The sequence below is a fragment of the Podarcis liolepis genome (assembly GCF_965112155.1).
Source record: "Podarcis liolepis genome assembly, chromosome: 15".
Taxonomy (NCBI): Eukaryota; Metazoa; Chordata; class Lepidosauria; order Squamata; family Lacertidae; genus Podarcis; species Podarcis liolepis.
Genome location: NC_139566.1, coordinates 8,641,033 through 8,657,667, shown reverse-complemented (window position 1 = coordinate 8,657,667; position 16,635 = coordinate 8,641,033). Strand labels below are relative to the sequence as shown.

Here is a 16,635-nt window from a genome sequence, read left to right as displayed (position 1 = left end):
CATAGTGTCGGGATTCAAGCCTTATCAGAGGAAACTGGCCACTCTCCAGGCACCCGGCTTGAATCTCCGGTTGACCTCCCTGTCTGCATTTCCCGGCAGGATCCAGGCAAGCTTGCGATCGGCGATCCTACTCAGCGTGAGAAGGACACACCACTCTTCCCTGCTCCCCCCCAGGGAGGGGAAAGAGATAGACAGAAATGTATTTACATGTCTTTATTTCTGTCCTTGCAGCGTTACAGAAAACACGTCTGCTCCCTTCAAACTCCAACAGGCGAGAGACTAAAACTGCACCTTCTGTACTTCCTGTACAGCTCATATTACACTCTGAGCTAATTCCGGTGCTCCGCACAGTGAATAGACTGTCCCTCTGTTTCCCACGGAACAGTCCCAACATTCCCATCATGTTTTGCTTTCCAGCTAGGTGCAGCTCGCTGCCGCATTGCTTTCATATCGTAACACATAGAAGGTTCCCACCTCTCTTGGTCCAACCTATTTCGCAGGGTTGTTCCTGTAAGGATAAGGAGGGAAGGGGAGAGGAGTCACCTGCGGCGCTGACTGGAAGTGCTTGCTAGCCAGGAGCAGCTGGGGGAGGCTGCTGGGCAGCCCCAGGCGCTGGAAGTACCACACCAGGTTCCAGTAGATGATTGGGTGGTTGTCCACCAGCTCCGGCTGAGACAGGAAGTCCCCTCCCTCGTTCTCCAGGAGGGTCTCCAGCTCCTTCCGCAGGACTAAGGGGCTCAGGTAGGCAAAGGCCAGGTGTTCCACTTCGGGGGCTGGACCCTGAGGAACCTGGAAGCGGGGGGAACGAAGCACAGGTAAGAACAAGGAAGGCGTCGCGACTTACGTCAACCCTTGCGTTGCTCTCGCCCGTTTTCAACTTTACTGCCGGACCCCACAATATAAAAAAGGGGCCAGGATAAAAAAATGGATAGGTAGGAAAACAGGAAGCTGACTTATACAGAGGGGGAATGCTTGGATCAGTGCTCTGGACGGAGAATCGCCTACCACTTGCTCTCCTGGCAAGCTTCTGGGGGCCACATTGCAACAATGGGCAGGGCCAGAGGCAACAGGAAGACAAGAGGTTAATCTGAATTTCACCTTGGTATGTTTCTGGCAGTTCTTATTCTTAACTGTAAGAATAAATGTCTGAATAAATTTCTACATGCACACTCATACAAACACCAGGCAAGCAAGAGGCAGTATCAGATTTTGGTGAGGACTAGAAAGTTGATTTTTGAATTTTACTTTAAAGAAGCTAAATCGAAGGCCCGGCGCCATGCCTGGTAGGGATCGAACGTGGCCATACGGCATCAAGCCAACTTCAAAAGTTCCAGAAGCAAGTCCGCAGCATTTAATGCCAAGGGGGTGAGCCCGGGTTCAAAATAGGCCTGTCTAGCTAGAATGGGGGGAGGGGAGGGTGGGGACCACAGGCTCAGGGGCCAGATGCGGCCCTCCATATACACCAGGCCTGCTTTGTACCCTAAGTGTTTTTCCCCTGTGACTGAAGCCACGGGTTCGAGTCCTACCCTCCCTTGAACCCTGATTATGCCCTCTGGCTTCCCTGGGTGAGTCTCTTGCCTGTAGCAGGAACTAGCCCATCGTGCAAAGGTGCCATTTACATGTGTTGCCCCGCCCACTTCCGCCTCTGGCTCCGCCCACCACTAGCATCACGCGGCCCTCGAGAGCTTGCCCAAACGGGAATAAGGCCCTTGGGCTCTCCGTGTTGCTCCTCCTCTCATCGCAACTCCTCCATTTTCTAGCCAGGTTCTCCCCCAAGCCCATCCGTACCGGAGACTCGGTGAAGCCGTTGCACAGAGACCCAGCCCTGGACTCCCTTCCGGGTTCCGGCTCAGCTTCATCCAGAGACAGGCAGTGGGAGCGGTCGCTGAGGACGGGGCCCTGGCTCCCTGGGGCGGGGGCTTCGCTGTCCCGCGGCCAGTCGGAGGAGATAGAGCTGGTGTCCGAGGTGTCCGCGATGCTGGGGAGGCGGAAATGATGGAGAGAAAAACATCTACTCAATATATATGCCAATGTATTCTAGTCCTTCTTTTTATTTATTTTTTTTTGCAAACATGAGGACTAGAGCCTTACTTTAAAAAAAGGGAAAATCACATGTCCATATGTGTAATAAATAAATCCCTGTACCTAGAAAACTAGAATGCTGGAGAAGATGCTGCTGGACTCCATCATCCTGACATACTAGATTTCTAGGTGCATGGAATATTTGGAGGGTTTTTTTTGCTTTTGCTTTTTGGACTTTTTTTTGTTTTAAAAAAGAGAGGAATTGAGCTCTCCTCTGAAGGTCAGAAAGGCACAACCGAGACACATAGGGCTGTATCCAACCGAGCTCTACTCAAGAGTAGACCTATTGAAAATGGACCTAAATTAGTTACAATTCCAGGCTGACCACAGTTTGCTGTTAAGAACAGTCTCAGTTCTCTAATTCACTGCCAGCCATCTGCTCTGGCGCCACCAGACTTCCGCCCCACCAGTCTTAGGAGCCTTTCATTGGTTGTAACCACTGCCTGTCACTGCCTCTGGTGCCACCAAGTGGTGGGCCCCCCTAAGTTCCGCCCCACCAGTCCCAATGAACAGCAGCCAGTGCTGCTGACCGGGCCACCCCTATAATGAAAGGGGAGTGGAACCGTCCGGGGTTCTGACCTGGGGGCCGCCTGGAAATCCTGGATCTCAATGCTGAGGAAGGGCACGAAGGGGCGGGCACAGAAGGAGCAGGTGGTGTTGAGGTTGGAATCGTCCGAACTCCAGCCGGCCATCACCTCTTCGTCGTACACCAGCGAGCTGCAGGCCTGGCACCGGGAACAGCTGGAGAGCAGGACCTGAGCAGCACGGAAGATCAGGAAAAAAAGTTGCTTGGCAAAGGCCCATAGAGGGCAAAGAGTGGCTTGCAGACTGTCAGTTGAAACAAGACAGTTCCCGGCCTGCAAGCTTAAAGTCACGGCACACAAGGGCAAAGGATCAGGGAGGGAAGAGGAAAAAAGCAGGCTCTGGCACTGGCTCTTGAAGAACCGGTTCTTATTTGTGGCACAGGAACAACTCAGGAGCAGGAGGCACCTAATGGAGCTCGTATTTCAGAAAAAGGTGGGGGACGGTGTTGTGTAAGGGTTACAGTGACAGACTTGGACCTGCGAGACCTGAGTTCTAGTCTCTCTGCTCACCGGCTAACCTTGGACCATTCACAGGCCCTCAGACTAACCCACCTCCTGGGGTTGTTGCAAGGATGAATTGGAGTTGGGGCGGGGGGAACCATGTACCTTGATCTCCTAGGGAGAAAAGGCACAGTAGAAATGTAATACTAAATTAAATGAAATTATACAGTCCAGCTGCAGTGTTTTGAACCAGCTGGAGTCTCCAGATCAAACCCCCAAAAGCAGCCCCACATTAAAGGTAAAGGGACCCCTGACCATTAGGCCCAGTCGTGACCGACTCTGGGGTTGCGGCGCTCATCTCTCTTTATTGGCCGAGGGAGCCGGCGTACAGCTTCCGGGTCACGTGGCCAGCATGACTAAGCCGCTTCTGGCGAACCAGAGCAGTGCATGGAAATGCCGTTTACCTTCCCGCTGGAGCGATACCTATTTATCTACTTGCACTGTGACGTGCTTTTGAACTGCTAGGTTGGCAGGAGCAGGGACCGAGCAACGGGAGCTCACTCTGTTGCGGGGCTTCGAACCGCCGACCTTCTGATCGGCAATTCCTAGGCTCTGTGGTTTAACCCACAGCGCCACCCGCGTCCCAGCCCCACATTGAGTGCATTGCAAATAACTGAGGTTTAATTATGATGCTCGGAGAGTACACCTACGGTACGTTAAATGGTGGAGAGAGGAGCTTTTGAGGGATGCAGGCAGAACGAGTCAGGGACGGCAGCTGGAATATACCTCAACTGCTGGAGACTCTGTCAGCAGATCGGTGGATTTCCGGAGGTTGAAACTGCACAAGGAGCTGTTCGAATAATCGTACTCGCTGCCCAGGGACACGGAACTCTGTTGCAAAGAAAAGTGAGGTGGGGTGGGGAATAATTATTGAATTTTGTAGCATAAACCGTAACAAGAAATAACGCACACCTCAAATGGAGACAGTGAATCGAGTAACCAAGCAAGGAGGAAGGGGGATAATAGGAACCCGGGTGGAGGCAACTCCCCATTTACACGGGGGGTTAAGTCCTGAGGCAGCGCACACTTAAGCGAAATTGCGTTTACTGGGAACACCATTGAAGAGGCCTGCAAACACCACAATCGCTCCCTCCAAACCTCCTTGCTCAAATTCCGACTCCCCAGGCCTCAAAGGTTGCTGCAAGGGCTCGCGGGATTGCACTTGTAAAGGCTTGTGGGATTGCTAAAGCATAGTTCCGCGCCATTTTTGCGCTCTTTCAGGGCCGTTTTCGCCCCTTTTCATGCCACTTCCGGGTTTGTTTTTCATCTCCGCCAAGCCAAGCAGTTGGCTCCTTACCTCTCTCACCCTGACCTAGCCACTGTGATCTAGGTGACGGTCACCTCCAGACTGGATTACTGTAACTCGCTCTACGTGGGGCTGCCCTTGAGTCTGACCCAGAAACTCCAGCGGCTGCAGAATGCCACGGTGAGACTCCTCGCTGCGAGATCACATTCACCCAGTGCTATACCAGCTACACTGGCTCCCGGTGGAGTACAGGATCAGGTTTAAGGTGCTGGTTTTAACCTTTAAAGCTCTATACAGCCTAGGACCCTTGTACCTACGGGACCGTCTCTCCTGGTATGTTCCACGGAGGACCTTATGGTCTTCAAACAAAAACATCTTGGAGGTCCTGGGAGGTTAGGCTGGCCTCAACCAGAGCCAGGGCTTTTTCGGCTGTGGCCCCGATCTGGTGGAACGCTCTGTCACAAGAGACTAGGGCCCTGCAGGACTTGACATCTTTCCGCAGGGCGTGCAAGACAGAGCTGTTCCACCAGGCCTTTGGCGAAGGCACAGCCTGACCCCCTCCTTTGGTTATCCTCACAGAACTCTAGCCCAATGGTTGCCATTAATCTGATTCTGAATTGATTTTAGAATGTTGTATCATTTTACTGCTGTTAGCCGCTCTGAGCCCGGCTTCGGCCGGGGAGGACGGGATATAAATAAATAAAAAATTATTATTATTATTATTAGTTACAGATAGGTAGCCGTGTTGGTCTGCCATAGTCAAAATAAAAAATTCCTTCCAGTAGCACCTTAAAGACCAACTAAGTTAGTTCTTGGTATGAGCTTTCGTGTGCATGCAGTTTATCTGAAGAAGTGTGCATGCACACGAAAGCTCATACCAAGAACTAACTTAGTTGGTCTTTAAGGTGCTACTGGAAGGAATTTATTATTAATTATTATTATTATTATTATTATTATTGTTGTTGTTGTTGTTGTTGTTGTTGTTGTGACGAGACTTAGCCCTTGAACACACATAAATGAGGAGTTGCCTAAACAGGCCGGAAGCCTTTATTCCACAACCTGCTTTGTTCCAGAACCACCTCTGGCACGGTTACCGCGCAGCCTGATGCTCAGGCCTCCCTACCTCGGAGGCAGTGGAGCCCGGGCGCTCGCGAGGAAGCAACAAGCGGCTTTCCAGCGGGCTGCGGCGAGGTGGGAGCTCCCGCTGCTCGGACCCGCGGCGTGCGTGCGAATGCTCCGCGGTGGTGCCGTGTCTCAGCGACGGCCGCTTGATGGGCGATAGCAGCTGCTGGAGTTTGGCGGCCAGGCTTCTGCGCGGTGTGCCGCTCCCTATGCCACGGTTTTCCGACCCTGTAGCAGAGCCTTCCAACCGCCCCGGGCCCGGCTGAGTGTCCACGCTGCTCAGGGTCAACCTGTCGCTCTCGTCCGTCAAGAAGCTGCTGACGTCTGACAGGCTCCCGTCCTCGGAGCTCCCGGCCCGGCCTTGCAGCCAGTGGGGCAGGGCGGGGAGCGTGCTGCTGCCGCCGTGGTCTGTGGCGCCCAGGCCCTTGGTCGCTGCAAAGCGGGAGAGGACTGATATGGCTTACAGCAGTACGTTTCCGAGCACAATTCAAAGTGTTGGTGCTGACCTTTAAAGCCCTAAACGGCCTCAGTCCAGTATACCTGAAGGAGCATCTCCACCCTCATCATTCTGCCCGGACACTGAGGTCCAGCTCCAAGGGCCTTCTGGCAGTTCCCTCCCCACAAGAAGTGAGGTTACAGGGAACCAGACAGAGGGCCTTCTCGGTAGTGGCACCTGCCCTGTGGAATGCCTTCCCACTAGATGTCAAAGAGATAAACAACTATATGACTTTTAGAAGACATCTGAAGGCAGCCCTGTTCAGGGAAGTTTTAATGTGTGACATTTAAATGTATTTTTAATCTTTGTTGGAAGCTGCCCAGAGTGGCTGGAGAAACCCAGCCAGATGGGTGGGGTACAAATAATAAATTATTATTATTATTATTATTATTAGGCCAGGGTGTGGGGTCAAATGCGGCCCTCCAAGCCATGCTATCCGGCCCTCAGGGCACGCCAAGCACTGTCCCTGCTTTGCACCCTCCTTGACGGTTTTTGCCTAGCTGGAACCTGTCCATGGACTCTGCTCATGCATCTCTGCCTGCCTTAATGTCGGGTAAAGCAGGTGGGGTGTGCAAATGTGTGTAAGAAAGTGTCGTACTGTAAGAAATAAAATTCATGCTCCTTGCCCCTCCCACTTTGGGCTCTGGCCCCGCCCACCACTGGCACACAGCCCTTGGAATGTTCGTTGCCCCTCCCACTTTGGGCTCTGGCCCCGCCCACCACTGGCATATGGCCACCGGAAACCTGCGAGAGAATGCGGCAGATACAGCAGGGCAGAAAGGTATTGCTGAAGTGTTGGCCTAGTTTAGAGAAAAAGCGAGTAAGAGGAACACTAGAGCTTGGGGACATCCAGCGTTAAACTGTTGAACTCCCTGCCACAGGAGGCAGTGACGGCCACCAAGGTGGATGGCTTTAAAAGGGGACTGGGCAAATTCACGGAGGGGAAGGCTATCAAGGCCAATAGCAACAACGGCTGTCTTCTGACTCCACAGTCGGAGGCAGTGATGCTTCTGAATACCAGCTGCAGGAATCCACAAGAGAGAACAATGCTCTTGTGCTCAGGTCTGACTGATCCAAGGGCTCTTATTAGGTTCTCCCTCCTCCCCCCGTTGAATATATTGATCCTGTTGCAACTATTTTCAAGATCCTTAACGCATTTTGCCCATCTCCCTTTTTAAAAAAGAAAGAAAGAAAAGAAATAGGAGATGTTGCCCCTCTCCAAGGACCCCTCCGCCCGCCTCCAAAACTCACCACGAGCCACTCCAGCTTCTGGCTCCTGCTGAGGGAAACTGAGGCTGCCGCTCTTCACCAGCGACGTGGACGGAAGGTTCTCGGTCACGTTGCCCCCAGACCAAGTCGTCTGCCGCTGCAGATTGGACCGGGAGCGGGAGCGGGAGCCTGGCATCTTGATGCCTCTGCCTTCTGCCAACCGAAGCAGGGAGAAAAATGCCGTCTCCAGTAGCCAGCTCGGACCAAACCTTTTAAGTCCTTTGCACCATGATTAACCTGCTAGCATATCCATCCCAATGACCTCTAGATGACACTTTTCTGGACCTGCTTACGTCACCCCACCGAGACCCCACCTCAAAGCAGCTTGCAGAAATCAAATTGCACGTTCAAAGGCACCTTTCAACCATCAACACTCTCCCTCCTCGACGTTTTTCTCTCTCCCTGAACTGCCTCCGCCAGGGGCCGTTCTCCCAGGCAACACCTGAGGTACAAGGCCCCTTCCATTGGCTTGCCAAATTTGCCCCATCTTCCACGTGACAGCCCTTTAGCTATACGAAGATGGCTATCATGTGTGATGGCCTGGGAATCTGATTCAGAGGCTGAACCTGAAGAATCCCAGCCTGCAAAGGAGTCTCCACCTCCAGGACCGGCTGAGCTGAGGCTGGGGCTTGAACCTGAAGGGCCCTCACCTGTGCCGGATCCTCAGGAGCAGACACCAGCTGAGTCTGCTCTGGCTCCTGAGGTGATGGAGGACCCATTGCCAGCAGGTGCTCCACTCTCAGCCCCGTCAGGGGAAGAGGAGGTTGCCTCTGGGTCTGGTAACCCTCCAGCCTCTCCTGAGCTGCAGAGGCTCAGGGCAGAGAGGCGGAGGGAACTAAGTTCTCGCAGGAGGAGTGCTCACCTCCAGGCCAGGAGAGGCGAGTCACCTGAGGATCGGGGCCGCCCTATGCCTCAGAGGAGATAAAAGCCAGCCAGCCCAGTCCCAGGTTGCGGGAGCAAAATTGTTGGTAACCTGTTCCTGCCGGCACCCTGTCCTGCTCTTCTGCCAGAGTTCCTGACCTCACCCGACTCCTTGCCTTGGACCCCGCTTCAGCCTTGATGGACAGCCCCCATAACAACACCCTCGACCTCGGACTGGACTCGGACCACGCCGCACCAACCCCCCAGGACCAGCACATCATGTCTCCTCTCAACTCTCCTCTTTCTCAGGCTAAACCTACCCAGTTCCTTCAACCGTTCCTCATAAGGCAAGGTTTCCATACCTGACTGGCTGCTGACGCTCTGCGATTCTGCCTCGCGCTGCCGCTGCCGCAGGGGCTGGCGGAACTGGGCGGCCCCCAGGACGACGTTGCGCAGCTTGGCCCAGCGGAGGCGGCCTCCCTGGGTACCAGACGGCCATTTGCATTCCAAAATGGCCTATGGATGAGCAGGAGGAGGAGGTGAGAGGGCAACAAAGCAAGTGGCAGGCGAAAGTGAGATCTCGAGACCATATAACACCGGTCATGAAAGACCTACATAGGCTCTGAGTACGTTTCCGAGCACAATTCAAAGTGTTGGTGTTGACCTTTAAAGCCCTAAATGGCCTCGGCCCAGTATACCTGAACGAGCGTCTCCACCCCTATGGTTCTGCCTGGACGCTGAGGTCCAGCGCTGAGGGCCTTCTGGCGGTTCCCTCATTGTGAGAAGCTAACCTACAGGGAACAAGGCAGAGGGCCTTCTCGGTTGTGGTGCCCGCCCTGTGGAACGCCCTCCCATCAGATGTCAAAGAGATAAAGAACTACCTGACATTTAGAAGACATCTGAAGGCAGCCGTGTTCAGAGAAGTTTTTAATGTGTGACATTTTAATGTATTTTTAATCTTTGTTGGAAGCCGGCCATAGTGGCTGGGGAAACCCACCCAGATGGGCGGGGTACAAATAATAAATTACTATTATTATTACTACTGGTAGATTTCAGGGTAATTTGCCGAATATCGGCAAGGAATTCTGATCCTCAGTTATATTTTTGTCCCCTCCCTAAATTGGGTGAGAAATAATGCTTAGGGTCGGAACTAGGCATGAGCATCCTTCTGCAGTTCCCTGGCCTGAATATGTGGCTCTTTCTATCATCCTCAGAGTCCCCTGGGCAGAGTTCCCTACAGCCTCTTCCATTCCAGAACTACACAGGAGCACAGGATTGCAGGTACCAGTTCCAAGCCCTCTCAGCCTTGCGCTGAGACAACATCTCCCATAGCTCAGCCAGCTGGGCTTGCTTGGAGCTCTCCAGGGTCCTGATCTGTCTTTTCAACTCCTGACTCTGGGCCAGAAAACCTCTCATAATCACCACCACTTCTCTCTGCAGGTCCCCTGAGCCCCAGGGGGAACAGCAGACGCCGGGCACACATCCTTATACCCTGTGCCCTGTTGAAGCAGAATGCCCTCTGACAGAGCCGAGGGAAAGTGGAGAGGTCTGCAAGCGAGGTACCTTGTTGTAGTAGCCATAGGTGATGGTGTTGGGCACGATACCGGCCCGCTTCATCTCCAGCAGCACTCGGACAGAGAGGACAGGCTCGCCGTATTGACCACACAGCTGCATCAGGATTCGGTAGCACACCTGAGAAGCGGGAGGGCAAAGAGATGGCATGAATGGTTGTGGATTGCTTATCCCCTTCCCTGCCTTACCCCTTGCCAAGGGAGAATCCCACGCCACAGACCTACAATTCAGTATATCTGAAGGAGCGTCTCCACCCCCATCGTTCTGCCCGGACACTGAGGTCCAGCACCGAGGGCCTTCTGGTGGTTCCCTCACTTGAGAAGCCAAGTTACAGGGAACCAGGCAGAGGGCCTTCTCGGTAGTGGCACCCGCCCTGTGGAACGCCCTCCCAACAGATGTCAAATAGAACAACTACCAGACTTTTAGAAGACATCTGAAGGCAGCCCTGTATTTACGGGACCACCTCTCCTGGTATGCCCCACAGAGGACCTTAAGGTCCATGAATAATCATAGTTTAGAGGTCCCGGGCCCTAAGGAAGTCAGATTATCCTCCACTAGGGCCAGGGCCTTCTCAGTGATGGCTCCGACCTGGTGGAATGCTCAGTCCCATGAGACCAGGGCCCTGCAGGATTTAACTTCCTTCCGCAGCGCCTGTAAGAGAGAGCTATTCCGCCTGGCTTTCAACTTGAATTTAGCCTGATCTTATATTCCCCTTCCTTCCTTCCCCCTCCCCTTTTTATGAAGATTACCCGCTCTGGGATCCCACAGCTAATTCTCCCCTGGTCTCCTCACTGGCCCAAATAGGACTAATTTAGCCAGCTAGCCCTGGTGATCATCTAATGTTTATGGGATGGATTTCCCCCCTCAATTCTGAATTTATTCTTATTCACGTTTTATACTGTATTTTATGCTGGTTTTTTGTTGCATCAATTAAGTGTTTTAAATTTGTTGTTAGCCGCCCTGAGCCCGGTTTTCTGAACCAGGAAGGGTGGGGTGTAAAGAAAAATTTATTATTATATATTATAAGCAGCAGATTCAGATGAACTCAAAGGACTGAACCAATTCTGTACAGTAAACATCGGGGAGACGGCATCAGGCTCCAGCAACTACCTCATCGGGAAGCACCACCTTCTTGGTCTCCATCTGTTTGAGCACCTCGTAGGCCGTCTGCAAGGCCCGCACCTTAGAGGTTGCAGCCCGCACGTAGGTGGGCAGCGTGATGAACCACAGGCCGTAGCAGTGCCCAAGCAGGCACTTAGCCCACATATCTGGCATCGCAGAGTACTTCTGAGCCACTCGCTGGGCTACCTTCATTTCCTGGAAGGGGTGGGGAATGAATGAATGAATCTTAATTTGCGTCAGCCATCGGCCGTAGTGATAAAACAACAATACGATAGACAAAGAATAGAAATAAAAAGTCAATTCTATAAAACACATTTTAGGGTTTTGAATCAATAGTCAAATAGTGGATCTTATTCTCATTGCCTCAGCTAAAAAAACCTGCAACCTTTGCTGTCACCTGCTCATCTTGATGATCTGCCAAGAGAAAGGGCACGGTGGCAGTGGCTGGCCGACCCGGAATGGACAATAAAAGAGAGGTGATAATCTCATTCCTCAAGTCTTTATAAAGAGCGCAAGCCAGGAGGGCATGCGCCACCGATTCGGTACTGCCATCTCCACAGGGACATAAGCGTTTTTTGTGTGGAATCTGTTGGAATCGTCCCTCGAGTGGGGAAGATTTGTGGGGTTTTGGGGAGAAGAAAGGGAGGTGGTCACAATTGGACTTGAAAAATTTATTTCTCAACTGCACTGTAGCCCAAGGTCAACAGGGATTAGCCAGGGTTATTTCTACCCAGAGCAGACCTGCTGAAGTTAATCAACCAGGGTTAGGCCACATCTGAACCACACTACTAAAGTCCTGTGGTATCTTTTCAAACCATCATGGCTTCCCCCGCAGGACTCTTGGGAACTGTGGTCAGTTAAGGGTGCTGAGAGTTCGGAGACTTCTATTCCCTTTACAGAGCTATAACTCCCAGAGTTCCCTGGGAAGAGGGATTGAATGTCAAAACAGCTCTGGGAATGAGGTCTCCTAACAGCTCTCAGCACCCTCAACAAATGACAGTTCCCAGAATCCTTTGTGGGGGAAGCCATGTCTATTTAAAACGATTTTTCACACCCAGGGCTTTAAATGTGCAATGTGAAAGTGCCCTTAAAGGACTCCACCCCTATCGTTCAGCCAAGGCACTGAGGTCCAGCTCCGAGGGCCTTCTGGCAGTTTCCTCCCTGCGAGAAGTGAGGTTACAGGGAACCAGGCAGAGGGCCTTCTCGGTAGTGGCGCCCACCCTGTGGAATGCCCTCCCATCATATGTCAAGGAAATAAACAACTATCTGACTTTTAGAAGACATCTGAAGACAGCCCTATATTGGGAAATTTTTTATGTCTCATGTTTTACAATTTTTTATGTGCTATAAGCGGCTGGGGACACCTGTAGCCACTGCTGCAAGCCCAGGCGCAAACCCTACCTGTTTGGTCCTGCGTGGAGCTGGGCTGCTGGGAGCGCTGGTCCGGGCTTGGCAGAGTGAGGGCATGAGCTGGTCCTGGGGCCGCTCAAAGAGCTTGGCCTGCAACCTGGGGAAGCCGTCGTACCTGGAGTGAAGAGAGAGAAGGAGGCGGTCGGCTGAGTCGTGGCCTTCCCCCTTAAAATAAAGCTTCTAGACCTCCTGCTTCTGAATAGTTCTAAACAGGCACATAGGAACGGCCATATACAGAGTCAGATCGCTGTCCCCCTAGCTCACACTGACCACACTGACGGTCAGCAGCTCTCCGGGGTTTCATGCAAATTTGCAAAGCAGATGCTCTAGCACTGAGCGGCAGCCCCTTCCTGCAAAAGGAAAGTTAAGATTCTAGTCCTCACTGTTCTGAATAAATAGGAAAATGGGTCACTTGAGTTGGACGGTTGGTGCATCTAGCTCAATATTGCTGACACGGACTGGCAGTAGCGCTCTCCAGGATTTCAGGCAGGAAGCTTTTCTGGACATTTTGGGATGGAATTCTTCTTGCAAGGCAGGGGCTGTTCTGCTGCTGAGTTATGACCCTTCCCCAAAGAGGCTCTCCTCTCCATGTCAAGAGTTGATGTACCAACAGGCTTACTTGCGCAGCCCCACCCTGGTTTCTGCTGCTCACCTCAAGGTGGGACCGGGATGATTGCAGGCCCACTAATTAATTCCAAAGGGTCTTATCTGAGTAGGGTCAACATTCTGATGCAACCCAAAAACGAAATCTCAAGCTATGCTCTCTCTCATTTGTTTGAACAAAATTATCTAAACCGTTTATGTTTCTCCCACACCCCAATTTATACACACAAAATCAAGGTGTGTTATGGTAAGTGACACAGAAGTCTTCTTCAAACACTTGGAAGGCTGTCACGTCGAAGGTGGAGAAAGCTAGATTTCCGCTGCTCCAGAAGGCAGCACCTGAACCAAGGAATTCAAGTTGCAAGAAAACCAAGTTCTGACTAAACGTTAGGAGGAACGTCCTGATAGTAAGAGCTGTTCGGCCGGGGACTCTTTATCTGTGATTTCTGCCATCACAGAGGGTTGGGCTGGATGACTCCTGAGGGGCCCCTTCCCAACTCTGCCGTGCTGTGATTCCAGCAGAACTCACTGGTAGCGCGGTGGCAGCTCAGCGCCATTGGGTCCGGTGGGCTCCTCCGGGGGCATGATGAAGACGGTGTGTTCGCTGCCGTGAGTGTCGTCTAGTTCGATCAGGGGAGATTCCTCCATCTTCTCCAGGTCCACCTGCACCTGAGCAAGAACAGCGATGGCAGGAGAGAGAGATCTTGTGAAGTGCATTAACGTGGAATCATGGCCTCACATCAGGGGATCTAGGAAGCGGTCACTTTTTAAAGTCCTTTTTTAAAATTTAATGACCATTTGAGGGAGCTCTTGTAGACTGTAAAAGCCTTACAGTGGTACCTTGGTTCTCAAACTTAATCCATTCCAGAAGTCCGTTCCAAAACCAAAGCGTTCCAAAACCAAGGCATGCTTTCCCAAAGAAAGTACAGTGGTACCTCTGGTTACGTACTTAATTCGTTCTGGAGGTCCGTTCTTAACCTGAAACTGTTCTTAACCTGAAGCACCACTTTAGCTAATGGGGCCTCTTGCTGCCGCCGCCCGATTTCTGTTCTCATCTTGAAGCAAAGTTCTTAACCCAAGGTACTATTACTGGGTTAGCGGAGTCTGTAACCTGAAGCATCTGTAACTTGAAGCGTATGTAACCCGAGGTCCCATTGTAAAGCAAAATGGATTAATCCATTCCAGACTTTAAAAAACAGCAATTTAACATGAATTTTACTATCTAACGAGACCACTGATCAATAAAATAAAAGCAATAAACAATGTACTGCAGCCACACAATCAGTCGCTGAACTGGGTTCCAGACAGTCACAAAAACAAAACAAAAAGAGCCGCAAAAACAAAAATGCAAAATAAATAGCAAAAACAGACAGACCTCAGCGTAACACTCAAATCGGAAGCGTAACACTCAAAACGGAGCACGTTTGGCTTCTCAAAAAAGTTCGCTTCTCAAAAAACTTACTTCCGGGTTTGCAGTGTTTGGGTTCCAAGTTGTTTGAGTACCAAGGTACCACTGTACTGGGACTGGATTAAGTTCTGCGGGGACAGCCACCCACCCTTGACTGAAGTATCCTCCCATTGCTTTAAGTAGCACACTCGACAGATGAAATTCACCAAATCTCATTTTGACTAATCTGTACAGCATCCATTTCCTGGGCCCCAGCTGAACCCACATTTAGCTCCCTTCCTGTCACCTTCTCCACGCAGGAGTCGAAGAACTCTAGGGACGTGTGGCGGTCGTTGACAAAGGAGCACTCCTCAATGAACTGCGTGAAGAGCTGGGTGCGGAGGAGCTGCCCATAGAACTTGTGATACGCCCGGTCACGTGACTTCAGGAAGCCTGGATTGAGGAGAGGGGGGAATGGGAGGCAGTGGTGGTGTAGTGGTTAGAGCACTGGACTAGGGCCAGGTAGACTCAGGTTCAAATCTGCACTCAAGATATTGCCGCTGTTGTTGCCGTTGTTATCTACTCATCTCATGAAATTTATGGACTGTATCATTGCAGAAAACAAGCAAAAAACCTCAAAGAGGTTTTGCAAGAAAATAAAGCGACGAAACAGCTATTTTAAACATTGGAAAAAATAATTCAGATCAACTGCAAAGCTAAAAACCAGGCTAAAACACGCGTCATAAAACACATTTCATACAGTTTGTATAAACAGGTAAGGGGACCCCTGACCATTAGGTCCAGTTGTGACCGACTCTGGGGCTCATCTCGCTTTATTGGCCAAGGGAGCCGGCGTACAGCTTCCGGGTCATGTGGCCAGCATGACTAAGCTGCTTCTGGCGAACCAGAGCTGCGCACGGAAACGCCGTTTACCTTCCCGCCGGAGCGGTACCTATTTATCTACTTGCACTTTGATGTGCTTTCAAACTGCTAGGTTGGCAGGAGCAGGGACTGAGCAACGGGAGCTCACCCCATCACAGGGATTCGAACCGCCAACCTTCTGATCAGCAAGTCCTAGGCTCTGTGGTTTAACGCACAGCGCCACCCGCTGTGTATACTGCTTTGTATAACGCTTATAAAAAAGCAAAAACCCTCAAACAATTGATTGTTGTTATGTACACATCGTAAAATTTATCTACCGTATGACTGAAGAAAACAAGCAAAAAACTTCAAAGAGGTTTTGCAAAAATAAAGCGACCAAATTATCAGAAAAACAACCCTTTAAAGAATTCAAAAGGAAACATCAACGACAAAGCTGAAAATCCGACTAAAACACGTCTACATTTTATACGTCTCGATGGTCTATGTCATCTTGGGAGGCAGAATATACCGTATTTTTTGCACCATAACACTCACTTTTTTCCTCCTAGAAAGTAAGGGAAAATGTCTGTGTGTGTTATGGAGCGAATGCCTGCGGGTGACGGGGGGGATCTGCTGAAGTCGTGAGCAGAGGATCCATGGTTCCCCTTCCTTCCCTCCTCCGTGGTTACAAAGCATGGATCCTCAGGATTTTTGCATTGGGCCACTCCAAACTCACTGTCAGATCACATGTCTGTGGCCACAGCATGAACCACAAAAATCATATATCCACTATTTCGTTTAGAATATTTTTTTTCTTGTTTTCCTCCTCTAAAAACTACGTGCGTGTTATGGTCTGGTGCGTGTTATAGAGCGAAAAATACGGTAGTCCCTGCGACCAGAAGCTGCTGATATCCTCCATGAATATGCCCTCCCTCACTGGAACATAAGAAGATAGCCCAGTCGGAAGATCACGAGCCTCTTAATCTCAAGGTCGTGGGTTTGAACCCCACGTGGGGCGAAAGATTGCAGGGAGCTGGGCCAGACAATTCTACGGTTCTAAGAGCCTGGCTGGTAGATCAGGCCCGTGGCCCCTCTAGCCGAGCATCCTCTCCTCCAGGGGAAGCCCCCACGCAGGACCCGGGTGCCGCAGCAGCTCCCTCCCCTGTCTTGCCGTACCCTGGAGGTTGAAGAGGCTACTGGAGTCGCGGGTCTTCTCAGAGGGCGCCTGTGTGATGGGCAGGAGGTAGCAGCGGTAGCCCTTCAGCAGGCAGGCCATGAAGCGCAGGAAAGCCCCCTGGATGTCCAGTTCCAGCTGTTTCCGCCGGCCGTAGATGAGGTCGTAGTCGGTCAGCAGGAATTCCAGGGTGGCTTCCTCGACAGGCCGGTTATACACTGCAGAGGAGAGGGCGACAAGGATGTTAAGGAGGTATTCAAGTTCTCTTACCCTAGTGCAGTGGTTCTCAACCTGTGGGTCCCCAGATGTGGTTGGACTACAACTCCCATCATCCCTGAGCTCGGG

The 16,635-nt window shown here is 51.5% G+C and overlaps 1 protein-coding gene across 4 annotated transcripts in view; it reads right to left on the bottom strand.

Annotated features, from left to right (window-relative positions):
• Positions 1–16,635, bottom strand: part of DENND4B (DENN domain containing 4B) — a 52,227-nt gene that overhangs the window by 9,084 nt on the left and 26,508 nt on the right. For 2 of the 4 annotated variants that reach the window (XM_083476937.1, XM_083476938.1), the window contains 13 exons: positions 16,293–16,508; positions 14,563–14,708; positions 13,398–13,531; positions 12,257–12,380; positions 10,844–11,050; positions 9,725–9,853; positions 8,524–8,677; positions 7,283–7,453; positions 5,537–5,967; positions 3,894–3,998; positions 2,662–2,837; positions 1,789–1,978; positions 544–789 (listed from right to left, as the gene is read on the bottom strand). In XM_083476937.1, coding sequence (XP_083333063.1) covers positions 544–789; positions 1,789–1,978; positions 2,662–2,837; positions 3,894–3,998; positions 5,537–5,967; positions 7,283–7,453; positions 8,524–8,677; positions 9,725–9,853; positions 10,844–11,050; positions 12,257–12,380; positions 13,398–13,531; positions 14,563–14,708; positions 16,293–16,508 — 2,429 coding nt within the window. Of the gene's footprint in view, positions 1–543; positions 790–1,788; positions 1,979–2,661; positions 2,838–3,893; positions 3,999–5,536; positions 5,968–7,282; positions 7,454–8,523; positions 8,678–9,724; positions 9,854–10,843; positions 11,051–12,256; positions 12,381–13,397; positions 13,538–14,562; positions 14,709–16,292; positions 16,509–16,635 lie in introns of all 4 variants that reach the window. The other 2 variants (XM_083476935.1, XM_083476936.1) reach the window with 1 other exon arrangement.